A 15,087-nucleotide genomic window follows, 5' to 3' on the forward strand; every position below is an offset into this window, starting at 1 on the left:
CGGGACTTGGGGGAAGGGATCCTAAAAGTCCAGGGAGCCCCGGAGAGTGTGGGCGGTCCCCTCGGGGCCCCGCGCCTGCACCCTTCATCTCCTCAGCCTTTCTGGCCAGGCCCTCCCCTCCCCTCTCCGCGCCCACTCAGGAGTTTTCGTCCGCGCGCCGCCGCTGCTGAATATTCATGAGGAAGAGGCCGGCCGCTCATGAATATGAATGAGGCGACGCGCGCGACTGGCCGCGAATGCTGAGGACCCGGGGCCGGCGGCGGAACGGCGCGTGCCCGTGGGCGGGTTCCCGGGCGCGGGCCCGCGCGGGAGGGGGCGGAGGGGAGCGGAGGGGAGCGGAGCCGGGCGCCGGTGGAGCCGTCGCGGGGGGAGCGCTCGCCGGCTCGCCTGCCGCCTTCGCCGCCGCTGCTGCGCCCGGCCGTCCCGCGGCCCTGGAGGGGGTCCCCTGCGCCCGGCGAGTCGCCGCCAGGACCCGCACAGGTGCCGTCCCGACCGCCAGCTGCCGTGGGCGGGGGTTGCCCTGGGTGGTGAGGAGGAGGTCCCGCGGGCCCGGGGCGCCGCAGCCCGCACCCCTGGACTGTCCCACCCGGAGTCTGCAGGGAGGAGCCCGTGGCCGTCGTCCTCCTGCCACGCCCCGGGTCGGGAGAAGCGGGGTGCCGGGCGCTGCGAGCATCACTGGGGCGTGGGGGCCCAGCCAGGCCTGGTGTGTGCGCGCACGGGGGACAGGGGCGGGGGGCGGCGGGTCCCTGCCTCCTCCCAGCGCCATTATGCGGCTCGGACCCGCGCCCCTAGCCACCCGGCCTGGCCGCGCCCCTCGCTGCAGAGGTCCCCGGGGTGGCGCATTCCTGCAGAGCCCGGGAGAGGACGCCCCCGAGCCCCGAGGCCGTGCCCCCTATCCCGGACCCCATCCCGCTGGGCCCTCAGGGCGGTGGCGGGTGTGCGGCCTGTGTGTCTGTGTTGGGGGGATGGCGGAGCCCCGCTTTCAGCGAACACCAGCCATTGTGATGCTCCGAGGAGCCTTTCTTCACCCCCGCGGCCGCGGGTGGGAGTGGGAGAGCGGGGCCGCCTCCATGCACTGCAACTGCGTGAGAATGGGAAGCGCTCGGCCCTGCACCCCTCATCCCTGCGCTGGGTGCTCCCGGGGAAGCTGACCTGGGGCGCGCCGGGCAGGTTTCAGGGATGGCGTGGGGGCTCCCCACGGGACAAACCCTGGGAACAAGGGAGATGCGGGATGTGGGGGGCAGAGGCCCGCATGGAGAGATCCCTGTAGTGGTGCGCGGCCAGCTGGGGATTCTTGCTGCAGTCCGGGCTGCATGAGCCCCCCTCCATCCTGCACGAACCCCCTCCATCTTTTGCAAGCCCCCCTCCATCAAGCGCGAGCCCCATTCCATCCTGCACGAGCCCCCCCTCCCCAGTCCATCTTGCACGAGCTCTCTCCATCATTCATGAGCCCTCCTCCATCCCGCGCGAGCACCCCTCCAGATCTCTGCTGCGAGCTCCAGCTTGCTTCGCAGAGTGACACCACCGCTAAGGAGCCAGGCAAACGGGCCAGAGTATAGGACTTCATCAAACTACATTCTGTCCTAGGAAGGCATAAAGACCACTTCTCCTGTGGTTCCTGCCTTCTCCCACCCCTCATGTATTCTTGAGAGATGGGTTTTGGAAGCAGAAAGAGCAGGCCTCGGAGATGGGCGGTGAAGGAAGACAGGGGCAAGCATGCCCAGAGGCAAGGGGAGGATGTGGAGAGGTGATGGAAAGGAAGTGGGAGAGGAAAAGTGGGAGAGAATGGGGCACCACTAGGGGTCGGGGGGTGTTGCCAGCCCAACCCAGAGACCCATCATTGCCGCCATGGTTGAGCCCAGCAAAATGTGTGCTCTCACCTGCCTGGCAGGCTCAGGCTGCTTCTGCACATGCTGAGTTTGGTGTGGTGACTGTATGGGCTCCAGCTTTGTCCCCCTCTGGCCATTCCTGCAGAGCTTCCTGGCTCCCCGGTAGTGAGCTGATGGAAAGAAATCAGGTTTTATCATGGACTGTCTCAAATGACTATGCTCCTGAACTCTTGAGCTGTGATAGCATTTCTCCTTTCCTAACCTCCTGCATGAATAGCTATTTTTTAGCACACCCCCACTCCCACATAGGACCCAGGATAGACTTACTGAACAATCTTCCACGTCCAGCACTCAAAACTCAAAATCCCTGTCTGAGGTTCTGGTTGGATTGCCCTCTGGTTGTCTGTCGATAGTATAGATTGTGCTATTGCAGATGGGAAAACAGATCCTTGGTGCTACCTTCTCACCTCAGCTCTGGAGAAGATTTAAAAGGCAGTGTAGGGGTTGAGTGGTGGCACACCTGCTTGAGTGGACACTTTACCATATGCAAGGACTGGGGTTCAAGCCCCGTCCCCATCTGTAGGGGGAAGCTTCATAGCAGTGTTGTAGGTGTCCATCTTTCTCTCTCCCTCTTTATACCACTCCCCCATTTATCTTTGCCCTATCAAATAAAAGAGAGAGAGAAGGAAAAAATGGCCATAGGGAGCAGTACATTCATCCTGTAGGCAATGTGCCCCAATGATTGGGATGGCAAATAAAATAAAGATTTGGAACAGGTCTCCAGTGTGAGACCAGTGATCCAAGAAGCTTCGACCAAATGAATGGAAAATGACGGGATTTAGTAGTAAAGATGATACATTTCATTCAGCACCAGCCCTCTCAATGAATAAGCATTTAAAGCATCAGATATCATGATGGATTTTTTAAAGCACTTTTACCCAAACATTTCCCTTCACTTTTCCAAAATCATTGCCATTTACTGGGTGCTTTGTGTTTTCCACACATTGTGCTTAGCTCTTCAAAGATGATCTCACTTACTTCACACAGTAAGTAACCTTCCACATGAGTCCTAGTGTGGGTTTCACTTTAAGGATAGTCACTGAAGCCCACAGAAGCTGATTATTTATGTGGAATTTCACAGGCTAGAAGTAATAGGACCTGGAGTGCAGGTTCAGAGATGTCACAGGGCGCTCGCTGTCTCAGCACACATCTGAAAATGCTTCGGCACTGCACTGTGCTCTGCCATTTTGTCTAAGGGCACCTTTTAGGGATCCCTAACCATTTTTTTTTTTTTTAGCTCTGGGCCCTTTTGGCAGTACAAGAAAACTTAAGAGAGTCCCCACATCTGCTTATAAGTGTGCATTATAAGCTGTGGCTATAGCCAGTCATTAGGAATCTGCAGCCCCTAGGTGAAAACCTGGCTTGCAATTGGTGGTGCACTGCTTTAGAGTGTCTGGTGTGGTGCCAGTCGCCCTGCGTACCAATCAGGCATGTGAAATGGGGCTGAGCAAATAGAGATGCACTGAGAATGCCAAATACACTCGATTTCAAAGGCCTAGGATGAAAAAGGAATGTAATGGCTGTTAATAGTTTAAAGTCGGGGTTGCTTTTAGAACCATTTTAAATACATATTGTTAAAATATTATAATAGCATTTGCTAATTAAATTGACAAGTTATTAAAATGAAATTGTGAAGGTATTAGTCCCATACTAACACATTCATTTAACTTACTTTCAGCATGTTTATTTTAACAAGTAAAGAAATCAGGACATGGGAATTTGCCCCTCTGCCATTGGCAGGTCTGCCGGCTCCTGAGCCCTGTCCTTCCTCTATCTTTGTGTACCAATGACCATCATGTTGCCTTTGCAAACCACAGAGGCCCAGAATGTGTTTTGATTTTATCCCACCAAGCAAGTTTGGCATGCCCTCTCCCTTGCTCAGAGTTTGAGTCTTATAGGTAAAGATGGAGAATAGCGGCTCCAGGGCAAACCCATGGTTTTTGCTCTCTCTTTTGTTTTCTCCTTGGGTGTCTTTTCCAAGTTAAGCATCTAATTGGATCCATAGTTATGCAGACAGGAGAGAAGTAGGCACCATCAGGGAGGACTGAATATGGAGAGGAAGGGAGAAGGACAATACTGTTTGTGCTGTTGAGACTGGAAATGAGGAGCTGTGAGGGATACACATGGCGGCTTCTCAGTGAGCACACACTGATGGACGGCCCAGCCGCCAGCAGCCTGCGATTGGAGCCTTGGAGGAGAGCCAGAGGTTGTCTGTGCCCTCCAGGAATGGGAGTAAAAATGGGGACAGACATGCAGTCTACCCAGACAGATAGGCCACTGTTGGATCCAGAGTCTGGTGAGGGGAGGGGTGCCACGACTGTTGAGACATGGAGGGCAGACAAGTGGCAGCTTCCTGGGTGGGGCCTGACTTTGGAGCTTGTGGCAGTGGGTCTGTGTGATAGGGTCACAGTCCATTGCTGTACTCCCAGAACAAAGCTGGATGCTCATTGGAAAGTTTCTGTTAGTATTTGTTAAAAATTTTTTATATTTTATTTATTTATTTTCACTTTTGTTGCCCTTGCTTTTCATTGTTGTTGTAGTTATTATTGTTATTGATGTTGTCATTGTTAGATAGGACAAAGGGAAACGGAGAGAGGAGGGGAAGACTGTGAAGCGACTCCCCTGCAGGTGGGGAGCCAAGGGCTCGAACCAGGATCCTTCTGCCAGTCCTTGTGCTTTGTGCCACATGTGCTTAACCTGCTGCGCTACCGCCTGGCTCCCCTGTTAGTTTTTTTTTTTTTAAGTCTTATTATTGACAAAGGTAGAAAATCCAGGTTCCTGGGTTGGGGAAATGGCATGATTCTGCCAAAGACTTTCATGTCTGAGGCTCTAAGCCAGAGTTGAGCAGTACTCTGTGTGTGTGTCTTTCTCCTCATTAAAATAAATAAATAATAAGTAAAATAAACCTTCAAGTCCCATCACTAAGCCATTGGGGTAGGTGTGTTTTAAAATTTAGACTATCTCAGATTGTGGAGGGCACCAGTGGAGTGGACATTCTGAACATCACCTCCTGGGTTGGGGCTCTCATTAAAAACAATACTTCAACAGCAGAATACACTAAATGGTATAAATCGCTACTATTTAAAAAGTATTTATTTATGAGAAGAGGAGAGGAAGAGACGAAAGTACTGCTTAGTTCTGCCATATGGTGGTGCCAGGGATTGGACCTGTGGTATCTGGGACCCCAGGCATGCAAGACCTATCCTCTAATGCTGAGCTGTCTTCCCAGCCTAAATGGGATAAATTATAATAATAAACAGTTTCATATTCATAAAGATCAGGTCTAGCTGTCGATTGAGTTTAGGTCAGGTGAGATCTGTTTGTTTCTTTTGCCACAACACTGATCAGCACTTGTTTATGGTGGTGCTGGGGACTGAATCTGGGACCTTAGGTGTGAAAATCCTATTGCATAATCATTATGCTATTTTCTCAACCCAGGTCATATATATATTTTTAAGGATTTATTTATTTGTGAGTAAGAGAAAGAAGGGGGCTTGGTGGTGGTGCACCTTTTTGAGCGCACATGTTACAGTGCTCAAGGACCCGGGTTCAAGCCCCCAGTCCCCACCTGCAGGGGGAAAGCTTCACAAGTGGTGAGGCAGTGCTGCAGATGTCTCCCTCCCTCTATATATATATATCTCCCTTCCTCTTGATTTCTGGCTGTCTCTATCAAATACATAATAAAAAATAAATTAAATAAGTATTTAAAAATAAAATAAAAATAAGACTTACCTTCTCTACCTACATGACAGCCGTTTAGAGGTGGGCCCTGTTATTATTTCTGAGAAGAAGACAAGCAAGCAGAAAAGCTCAGTCGCTTGCTGAGCTCATGGCTGGCAGGAGTGGGCCAGTGTGTGAGCCTGAGCAGTCCAGGGACTGGATTAGGGAGCTGGGTTGGAGAGAGTCACACCTACTTGGGCATGTGGATGCCTTGAGGGTTAAGTGGGGAGGAAGAGCAGAAGCAGCGTGCATTGAGGAGGACCCAGGGCCCTGGACTCCTGCAGAGTGGGCACCAAGCTCACGGCCCTTTTTTCCTCTCTTAGACGAACACATCCCCACAGCCTCTGCTGCTCTCCGAAATGGAGGCCCCGTTGGTGAGTCTGGATGAAGAGTTTGAGGACCTGCGGCCCTGCTGCTCTGAGGAGCAGGAGGAGAAGCCGCACTGCTTCTATGGGTCCTCTCCCCACCATCTGGAGGACCCTTCCCTCTCGGAGCTGGAGAATTTCTCCTCAGAGATCATCAGCTTCAAGTCCATGGAGGACCTGGTGAATGAGTTTGATGAGAAGCTCAATGTCTGCTTCCGGAACTACAATGCCAAGACGGAAAACCTGGCACCTGTGAAGAACCAGTTCCAGATTCAGGAGGAAGAGGAGACACTGCAGGATGAGGAGTAAGGAACCCTCTATTTCCTTCCCCTCATTTGGGCTGAGGGGTTTACGTGTGGGTGGCACAGTGTCCTGACAGTGGTGGTGGTGTTCAGAGATGGCTCTTTGCAGCCACCTGTAGAGCTTTCTAACTTAAAAAAATATATTGGATAGAGATGGGGAGAAACTGAGAGGTAAGGGGGAGATAGAGAGGGAGAGAGAAAGAGACATTTGCAAGCATTGCTTCAAGCTTCCTCCTTACAGGTGGGGAACCAGGGATTTGAACCTGGATCCGTGTACATAATTTGTGCATTTGCTCTCAGTGGGGTGTACCACTGCCTGATTTGTCTTTCTAGCTTTTAACAAAGATTTATTTATTTACTGATATGAAAGCATGAGAAGGAAGGGGAGAACTAGAGCATCACTGACATATGTGATGCTGATATTAAACTTGGGAGCTCATACTTTTATGCTCAGTGCTCTAGCTGTTGTGCCACTTCTTGGGCTTTCCTTCTTCTGTTCTTTTCTTTCCCTTCTCTTTCCTTCCTTTTTAAAAAATTTTTTTCTTTTATTTATTTATTTCCTTTTTGTTACCCTTGTTTTTATTGTTCTTGTAGTTATTGTTGTTGATGTCATTGTTGTTGGATAGGACAGAGAGAAATGGAGGGAGGAGGGGAAGACATAGAGGGAGAGAGAAAGACAGACGCCTGCAGACCTGCTTCACCACCTGTGAAGCGACTCCCCTGCAGGTGGGGAGCCGGGGGCTCGAACCGGGATCCTCATCCCTGTCCTTGCACTTTGTGCCACATATGCTTAACCCACTGAGCTACCGCCCAACTCCCCCTCTCTTTCCTTTCTTCCCCTTCCTCCTCCTTACTTTTTTTTTTTTTAATTTTTTATTTTCCCCCTCCCCTCTCCCCTTATTTAGTGAGAGAGAAAGGCATTGCCAAGGATTAAACATTCAAGTCCTATTTTTTTTTCTTCTTTTCGCAGAGCACTGCTCAGCTCTGGCTTATGGTGGTGCCAGGATTGAACCTGGGACTTTGGAGCCTCAAGCGTTAGAATCTCTTTGTATAACGATTATGCTATTTCTCCCTGAATCCTGTGTTATTTAATTTTTTTATTATTATGACAGAGACAGTGGAATAGGGTGATGAGAGAGAGAGAGCGAGAGAGAGAGAGAGAGAGAGAGAGAGACACACACACAGAGAGAGAGAGAGAGGCTTTCAGTTTGTTCCATTGCTTGTGAAGCTTTTCCCCCCGTAGGCAGGGACCAGGGGCTTGAACTGGGATCCTCACACATGGTAACTTGTGTGCTTTATACTGGTTGAGCCACTACCTAGCCCTCCTTTTATTTTCCTGTCCTGTCCTGTCCTCCCTCCCTCCCTCCCTCCCTTCCTTCCTCTCTCTCTTTTCTTTTCCTTTCTTTTCTTTTTTCCCCCCTCTCTCTTTTCTTTGCCTTCCTTTCTTTCATTTATATATTTGTTAATGAGAAGAGGAGAGAGAACAATAGCATCATTCTGGTTCATTTGATGTTAGGGAGTGAACTTAGAACCTCATGCTTGAGAGTTCAGTGCTTTGTCCACTGTGCTCCCTCCTGGATTTCTGTAGAGCTTTCTTAAGCTGAAATCTTAGAGGAGTGAAGGACTTTTAGAAAGTAGAGAGGCAGGCAGAGGGTAGATAGCATAATGGTTATGCAAATAGACTCTCATGCCTGAGGCTCCAAAGTCTCAGGTTCAATCCCCTGCACCACCATAAGCCAGAGCTGAACAGTGCTCTGGTTAAAAATAAAATGAAATAAAATAAAAAGAAAATAGAGAGGTGTTCTTAGATGCAAAATAGAATTTCAGCAATATGGTAAATTTAGATTCTATTGTAAACTTCTGTTTATAATTTTATTTATTAGCTAGAGACATAGGGAAATTGAGAGGGGAGAGGGAGACAGGAGAAAGAGACAGAGAGACACCTGCAGCCCTGTGTCATCACTTGTGAAGCTTTCCCCTTGCAGGTGGGGACCAGGAGCTTGAACCTTGGTCCTTGAGCACTGTAATGTGAGCGCTTAACCAGGTGTGTCACTGGCTGGCCCCTAATTTTTCATTTTTTTTAACTAGTGGTATTATTCTCAGATATTACAAATAAGGACCAGGAAAAGAATTACCTGTAATGGAGGAATCTATGTTACTGGATTTTTATGGGTTTAAACTCCCCCAGATGGGAGTCGGGTGGTAGCGCAGCGGGTTAAGTGCAGGTAGCACAAAGCGCAAGGACCTGCCTAAGGATCCCAGTTCGAGCCCCCGGCTCCCCATCTACAGGGGGTCACTTCACAAGTGGTGAAGCAGGTCTGCAGGTGTCTATCTTTTTCTCCCCTTCTCTGTCTTCCCCTCCTCTCTCCATTTCTCTCTATCCTATCTAACAACAATGACATCAATAACAACAACAACAATAATTACAACAATAAAACAACAAGGGCAACAAAAGGGAGTAAATAAATATTAAAAAAGAATCTTAAAATCCCCCAGACTTGGAAAATTACTCTAAAATGTTAAAATATATCCAAGTAAGAAAATGTACAAATTGAACTAAGAGCCCAGAGAGTTTACCCCAGACAAAAGAAAGGCAGTAGCTACATGAAATGACTTCTGAGTATGTGTATTTCCTGTGACTGAATTTAAGAGACACCTACTTATTTGGTGGCTAAGAGCATATCTCTGTGTATATGGGGCTTGTAGTGGTATTATGTCCCACTGTCTAGTACGGTGCTTGCTGTGCAGTACCTGATCAATCCCATCATACTTTTGAGTGAAATACTGACTATTGAGCGATCTGCCTGAGCAGTAACAGTGAGCTTTGCAGGTGCATGGAACTTGTTTCTAGGCTGACGACATTCCCTCCTTTTCTTTTTTAATTAAGGCTGACCTGAAGGCATGCTTGTCGAGAGCGTTTCACTCTGGTGACCAATTCTACAACTGGGGCCCATGTGTTTCAATTCATTTTTAAGTTGCAAACAGATTCTTTTGAGATTATGAGCCTATGATAATTTGTTCAACCCCTTTACGTCAAAAAGGAATGACTCTGGGGCTTCATTAGAGAGTCTCTTCTACTCTAGTTCATTGCACCAGGCAATGAACTAGGAACAACAGAGACTATGAATTCTAATTTCTGCACTCTTGCTAACTCCTGGTGTGACCTTGGGCTAGTCACTTAACTCTAGCTGACTGCCTGGGTGCTCATCTTTGAAACCTCCAGAGCTCAGTCTTGATGAAGCGGGGCTAAGGACTTATAAGAACCTAATTTTTTACCTCACCCAGGCAGTGCTCTGAAATGACATTTTAAGATTTGTTCCAATTTCTTTTGCTTCCAACAAATCATCTCCTACTCCCTCACCCCCCATAAAGGAAGAAGACCCACCGAGTAGGTTCTTAGTCTCTCCTGGCCCATTAGCAGAGGCCACTCAATGTTAATTACCATCTCATGAGATTACTGGGCTTCACATCCTGATTTTCTGACTTGCCCGCCTCATTGATTCCCTCAGCAAAAAGACCAAAGGTTGAATAATTCCACAGAGATGACGTATGATTTGGGGACAGTGCTGAAGGAGGAACCTGGGGAAAGAGAAATGAATATGACCCTTTTTTGACATTCAGTGTGCCTAAAGCTTTACAATTTAAGATAAAAAGAAATTAGAATTAAAGGACATTCTTTGTTTTATAGGCATCTATACTGATATTTCAACTGTACAATTACGATAGCTAAGGGAAAAGATAATTTAGTACCTAACTAGCAATTTGTCTGAATGTAATTTAGTATGTACCTAGCAGTTTATTTGAATGTAGCCCTAGTGTGGCAGTAAACTGGCTTAGGTTTAGTAGATAGAGGGCTAGTTCATCCACAAGGGAATTTAAAATATTTTGCGTAGATTAGAGCTAAATATGGAAGCTTAAAACAAAAGCAGTGATACTCTTATCTGAACTCCTTTTTTAAAAAACTTAAAACAAATATTTTTATTTATTTATTAATAGATAGAGGCAGAGAGGAACTGGGGGGGAGAGATGACGAGGGAGAGAGACAGAGAGACACCTGCAGCCCTGTTCCACCACTTGTGAAGCTTCCCCCCTGCAGGTAGGGACAAGGGGCTTGAATCTGCAACCTACTGAGCTTTTTAAAAAAAAATTATTTATTTAATTTTTTGAGAGCGATGCAGAGAGAGAACTGTACAAAGAGAGAAACACCAGAGCACTGCTCAGCTCTGGTTTATGGTGGTGCAGGGGATTGAACCTGGGATTTAGGAGCCTCAGGCATGAGAGTCTGTTTGCATAACCATTATGCTATTTCCCATACCCCTGAACTTCTTTAAGATGGTAAAAATCGGGGCTGGGTGGTGGCAAACCTGGTTGAGTGCACATGTTACAATGCACAAGGACCTGGGTTCGGGCCACCAGCCCCCACCTGTAGGGGGAAAGCTTCATGAGTGGTGAAGCAGGGCTGCAGGTGTCTCTCTGTCTCTCTCCATATCCCCTTCCTTATTGTTATCTGGCTGTCTCTATCCAATAAATAATTAAAGATAATTAAAAAATTTTTTTTTAAATTAAAAAAAGATGGTAAAAATCAGTGGTCTGAGAGGTGTGTGCAGTGGATTAAGTGTTGGAATTTTTTTTTTTTTATTTATTAATGAGAAAGATAGGAAGAGAGAGAGAAAGAACCAGACATCACTCTGGCACATATGCTGCCGGGGACCAAACTCAGGATTGAGAGTCCGATGCTTTATCCACTGAACCACCTCCTGGACCACAAGTGTTCGAATCTTAAACATGAGGTTCCAAGTACAGTCCCTGGCATTGCATATGCCAGAATGATGCTCTAGTTCTTGCACTCATAAATGAATAAATTGATTTTTTAAAAGGGAATTAATTACAAATAAATTTATTTAAGGAATGCAGTACAGATCATAAAGGCAAAAGTAATGATTTCCTCTGAAGTTTTTGATTTCTTTTTAAAAAAATATTTATTTATTTATTCCCTTTTGTTGCCCTACTTGTTTTATTGTTGTAGTTATTATTGTTGTTGTCGTTGTTGGATAGGCCAGGGAGAAATAGAGAGAGGAGGGGAAGACAGAGGGGGGAGAGAAAGATAGATACCCATAGACCTGATTCACTGCTTATGAAGCAACTCCCCTGCAGGTGGGGAGCTGGGGGCTTGAACCAGGGTCCTTACGCTGGTCCTTGTGCTTGGCACCACGTGCGCTTAACCTGCTGTGCTACCGCCCAACTCCTGAAGTTTTTGATTTCTTTAGTTTTCATTTGTATATTAGAGAGTTGACTGAGATACAGATGAGCTCTGATTTGTCAAGGCAGGGAAGGTTAAGTATTAAAAGAGTCAGATTTTGATTTATATTTCCCTTTTTATATGTTTTTGGTCATCACTGGGGCTACACTGCTTTGGAATGGTTTTTTTCAGGTAGCAAGAGACAGAGAGACACATGGGAGATTTGATAGCACCAAAATCTCAATCAGTGCTGTAGTACCCCAAATGAAGTGCTAGGGGTTGGAACCTGGGTTGTGCACATAGCAAAGGTGGTACCGTACCAGGTGAGTTATCTCAATGGCCTCATTTTTTTGTCTTTTAAATTATCCACTTTTCATTACACTTCCTGTTGCTTCATTTAGAAAATATTCCAGGGGGCTGAGCGGTGATACACTGGGTTAAGGGCACATAGTATGAAGTGCAAGGACCCGTACAAGGATCCTGGTTTGAGCACCCGGCTCCCACCTGCAGGGAAGTCACTTCACAAGTGGTGAAGCAGGTCTGCAGGTGTATTTCTCTTCTCCTATCTTCCTCTCCTCTCTCAATTTCTCTCTGTCCTATCCAATAAAATGGGAAAAATGGCCACCAGGAGCAGTGGATTTGTAGTGCAGCCACCGAGCTCCAGATATAAACCTGGAGGAAAAAAGAAAGAAAGAAAGAGAGAAAGAAAATATTACATAATGCCATTATTGCCCATGTGTGATTACCCTCTCTTTACAGAAATGGCCAGAACTGGAGGCCAGAGGCTCTTAGAGGTCACTGAAAAATGGGGGCAGACATTCCCCAGCCCACCCCCTGCACTGGTGTCTCATTCAACCTTCTTACAAGTGTCCTTTGTGAAAACAATTATAGTTTTCTTTTCTTCAGATGGAATTGTGGGACAAAGGAGATGTCAAAAATAAAACCCACAGAACAGATAAGCTCTCTACTGTCAGCCATGCTTTACTTTGAAGGCAATTTGTTACCAAATAATAGAAAATAGAATAGTGACTGTGGGGCTGGGTGGTGGTGCACCTGGTTGAACGCTGTCCCCCCCCCACCCCCCCCCGCCGTCCCCATCTGCGGGGGGGCGGGGGAGATTCATGAGTAGTGAAACAGTGCTGCAGGTGTCTCTGTCTCTCTTCCTTTATATTTCCCCCCCTCTCAATTTCTAGCTGTTTCTATCAAATAAATGGAGATAGTAAAAAATTTTCAAAGTCTTTGAAAATAAAAGAAAATTGACAGACAACTGTGATTTTTAGGAACATAAATTTCCTATTTAGGATTTTGAGAAAAATCTATAATGTGCTAATAATTGATAATTATTTGAATAATTGAATGTGCTAGTAATTGATAATTTCCAAGTATTAGCTTCAAAAGTATGCCCAGTTATGCACAGTGAGCACTGTGTTAGCACTGGCCTAACTGGAACAAACAAAACAACCTACAAAGACAGTGACGGCTCCAGAGGGGATGAAGGAAAACATGTTGCCAAGTTGGGATTCCAAGAAATTCTTTCAGCTGCCTGTTGTACTGGGAGGTGGTGTGTGTGTGTGTGTGTGTGTGTGTGTGTGTGTGTGTGTGTGTGTTTGCGCGCGCGCGCGTGCACTGCAGTGAACGTGGCCCTGATGGCTGTGTTGCCAGTTCCATGTTTGTCTACATGCCTTGTCACAAGCTGTTCTGTTGGGTCTGTTAATACTTTGTCAGCATCCATTTCCAGGTCCCTGCCCTCTACAGTGACATGTTTATTCCTTAGGCACCTAAGCGCAAGCCATAAAATAAGCACATGAAGAGCTTTTTCTGTTAGTATAGTGGGAGAGGGAGAGGGAGAGGGAGAGAAGACACAGATTGAATCTTGGGTACCATGGGAGCATAATGAGAGGAATTGCGATAATCTTTTTAATCTTACTTCTTTGATAAAGGGTACAAGAGGTGGTTTTCAGAGTCTCCTATTCCCAAGATTAGTGTAAAAGGGAGAGTGTGTGTGTGGGGTGTGTGCATGTGTGGTGGGGCCAGTGGAATTTTACAGTATCTCTGTGGCACCTATAAACAGGAATAGATCCATTCCCAAGGACGGCTGAGGACTGGATTCCCTACCTCTACACACTCTCTCTCCCTGAAAGCTTTGAGCAGCTCTCTCCACCCTGGCACTCACTATGTCACTATGGCTGCCTGCCAGCCGGCCCACTGCCTCTGCCTTCCTGTAACGTTCCCTGGGCCAGAGACAAAGCCCAAGGCAGGTCTGTACCCTCTGCCCCCCTTCTTTTGGAGGTCAGCGGAAGCATACGTGGAACAATGCTGCTTTCACATTTCTTGCTCACAACCCATTCTGAACTGCCAGCCTCGGATATGATGTGGAGCTTGGTAGGTTGTTCTGAGGCCCAGGCTGTACCAGTCCTAAAGTCATGAAGAATTGGAGTGGGTGAGTGATGTGGAGGATGGGCTCTGTGGTTTGTTGCCTGGGTACTAGCCTTGCTACTGTCACCTCTGGCTGTGTGAGCTTGGCCCCAGTTAATTGATTTCTCTGTGATTCACCTGTTCTCATTAGCATCTGCCTTATGGAAATGTGAGAAATGAATGAATGAATCTACACACAGAAAGAATTTAGAATAGTACCTGGCTTGCAGAGAGTGCTTGGTAAGCCTTGGCTGTTGCTGTTATTATTGCTCTGTGGTACCAAGGAAGTACAGAGGGTGATTGTAAAGAGGTGAGAGACCCTCTCTCTTAAAGGTTAGTTGTGAATCTCAAAGGACTCCCCCCTCCAAAAATAAATGGGAGTCGGGCGGTAGCGCAGCGGGTTAAGAACAGGTGGCGCAATGACTGGTGTAAGGGTCCCGGTTTGAACCCCTGGCTTCCCACCTGCAAGGGAGTCGCTTCACAAGTGGTGAAGCAGGTCTGCAGGTGTCTGTCACTCCCTCTCTCTTCCCCTCCTCTCTCCATTTCTCTCTGTCCTATCTAACAACGAAGACAACAATAACTATAACAAAAAAAACAAGGACAACAAAAGGGAATAAAATAAATATTAAAAAAAAAAGAAAAAAGTACATCAGAAAGAAGGATGAGAACATGGGGAAAACATGAACGAGAATGAGGATGGCTTGAAACTCTCAGGAGACAAAGAATCATCCTAAAAACTCTAGAATTTAAATGACTCAAGGGTGCCAGTGAAGGAAGGCTCAGAGGAGCCAAGGAGCCTATCTTGTAAGTGATCCCAGGTGTCAGCTTCATGAGGGGAACATTTTCAAGGTCACTGGGAAGGGTGCAGCCCATCAAAAGGGCCCAGCTTTCGTCCTGCCTGAGAGAGTTATAAAAGGCTTCTGTCGATTTTGGTTTTTGCTGAATTTCACTTCTCTAGGCACTTCCTGCAGGGACAAACCCAAGGTCAGTGCCTCCCCTGCACACTGGCAGCAGAGAATGTGCTGCAGGGATGTTGGGGTGGAGGGAGGAGCCGCCCTGTGGGTGTGGTGCCCTGGTGCCAGCAAGGCCTGTTTGCCTCTTGGCTTAGAATGCTAATGCACTTGGATGTGGAATTGGCTAGATTAATGAGGCTCTAA

General features: G+C 47.3%; 1 protein-coding gene across 4 annotated transcripts in view; it reads left to right on the forward strand.

Moving 5' to 3' along the window:
* The first annotated feature begins 236 nt into the window (after positions 1 to 236).
* The window catches only part of FEZ1 (fasciculation and elongation protein zeta 1), a 38,406-nt gene continuing 23,555 nt past the window's right edge, over positions 237 to 15,087 (forward strand). The window contains exons 1-2 of one of the 4 annotated variants that reach the window (XM_060179788.1): positions 237 to 480; positions 5,933 to 6,279. In XM_060179788.1, coding sequence (XP_060035771.1) covers positions 5,969 to 6,279 — 311 coding nt within the window. In that variant the 5' untranslated portion in view covers positions 237 to 480; positions 5,933 to 5,968. Of the gene's footprint in view, positions 481 to 5,932; positions 6,280 to 13,856; positions 13,956 to 15,087 lie in introns of those variants that run through there. The other 3 variants (XM_016187107.2, XM_060179789.1, XM_060179790.1) reach the window with 3 other exon arrangements.

Source organism: Erinaceus europaeus, chromosome 20, assembly GCF_950295315.1.
Source record: "Erinaceus europaeus chromosome 20, mEriEur2.1, whole genome shotgun sequence".
Classification (NCBI taxonomy): Eukaryota; Metazoa; Chordata; class Mammalia; order Eulipotyphla; family Erinaceidae; genus Erinaceus; species Erinaceus europaeus.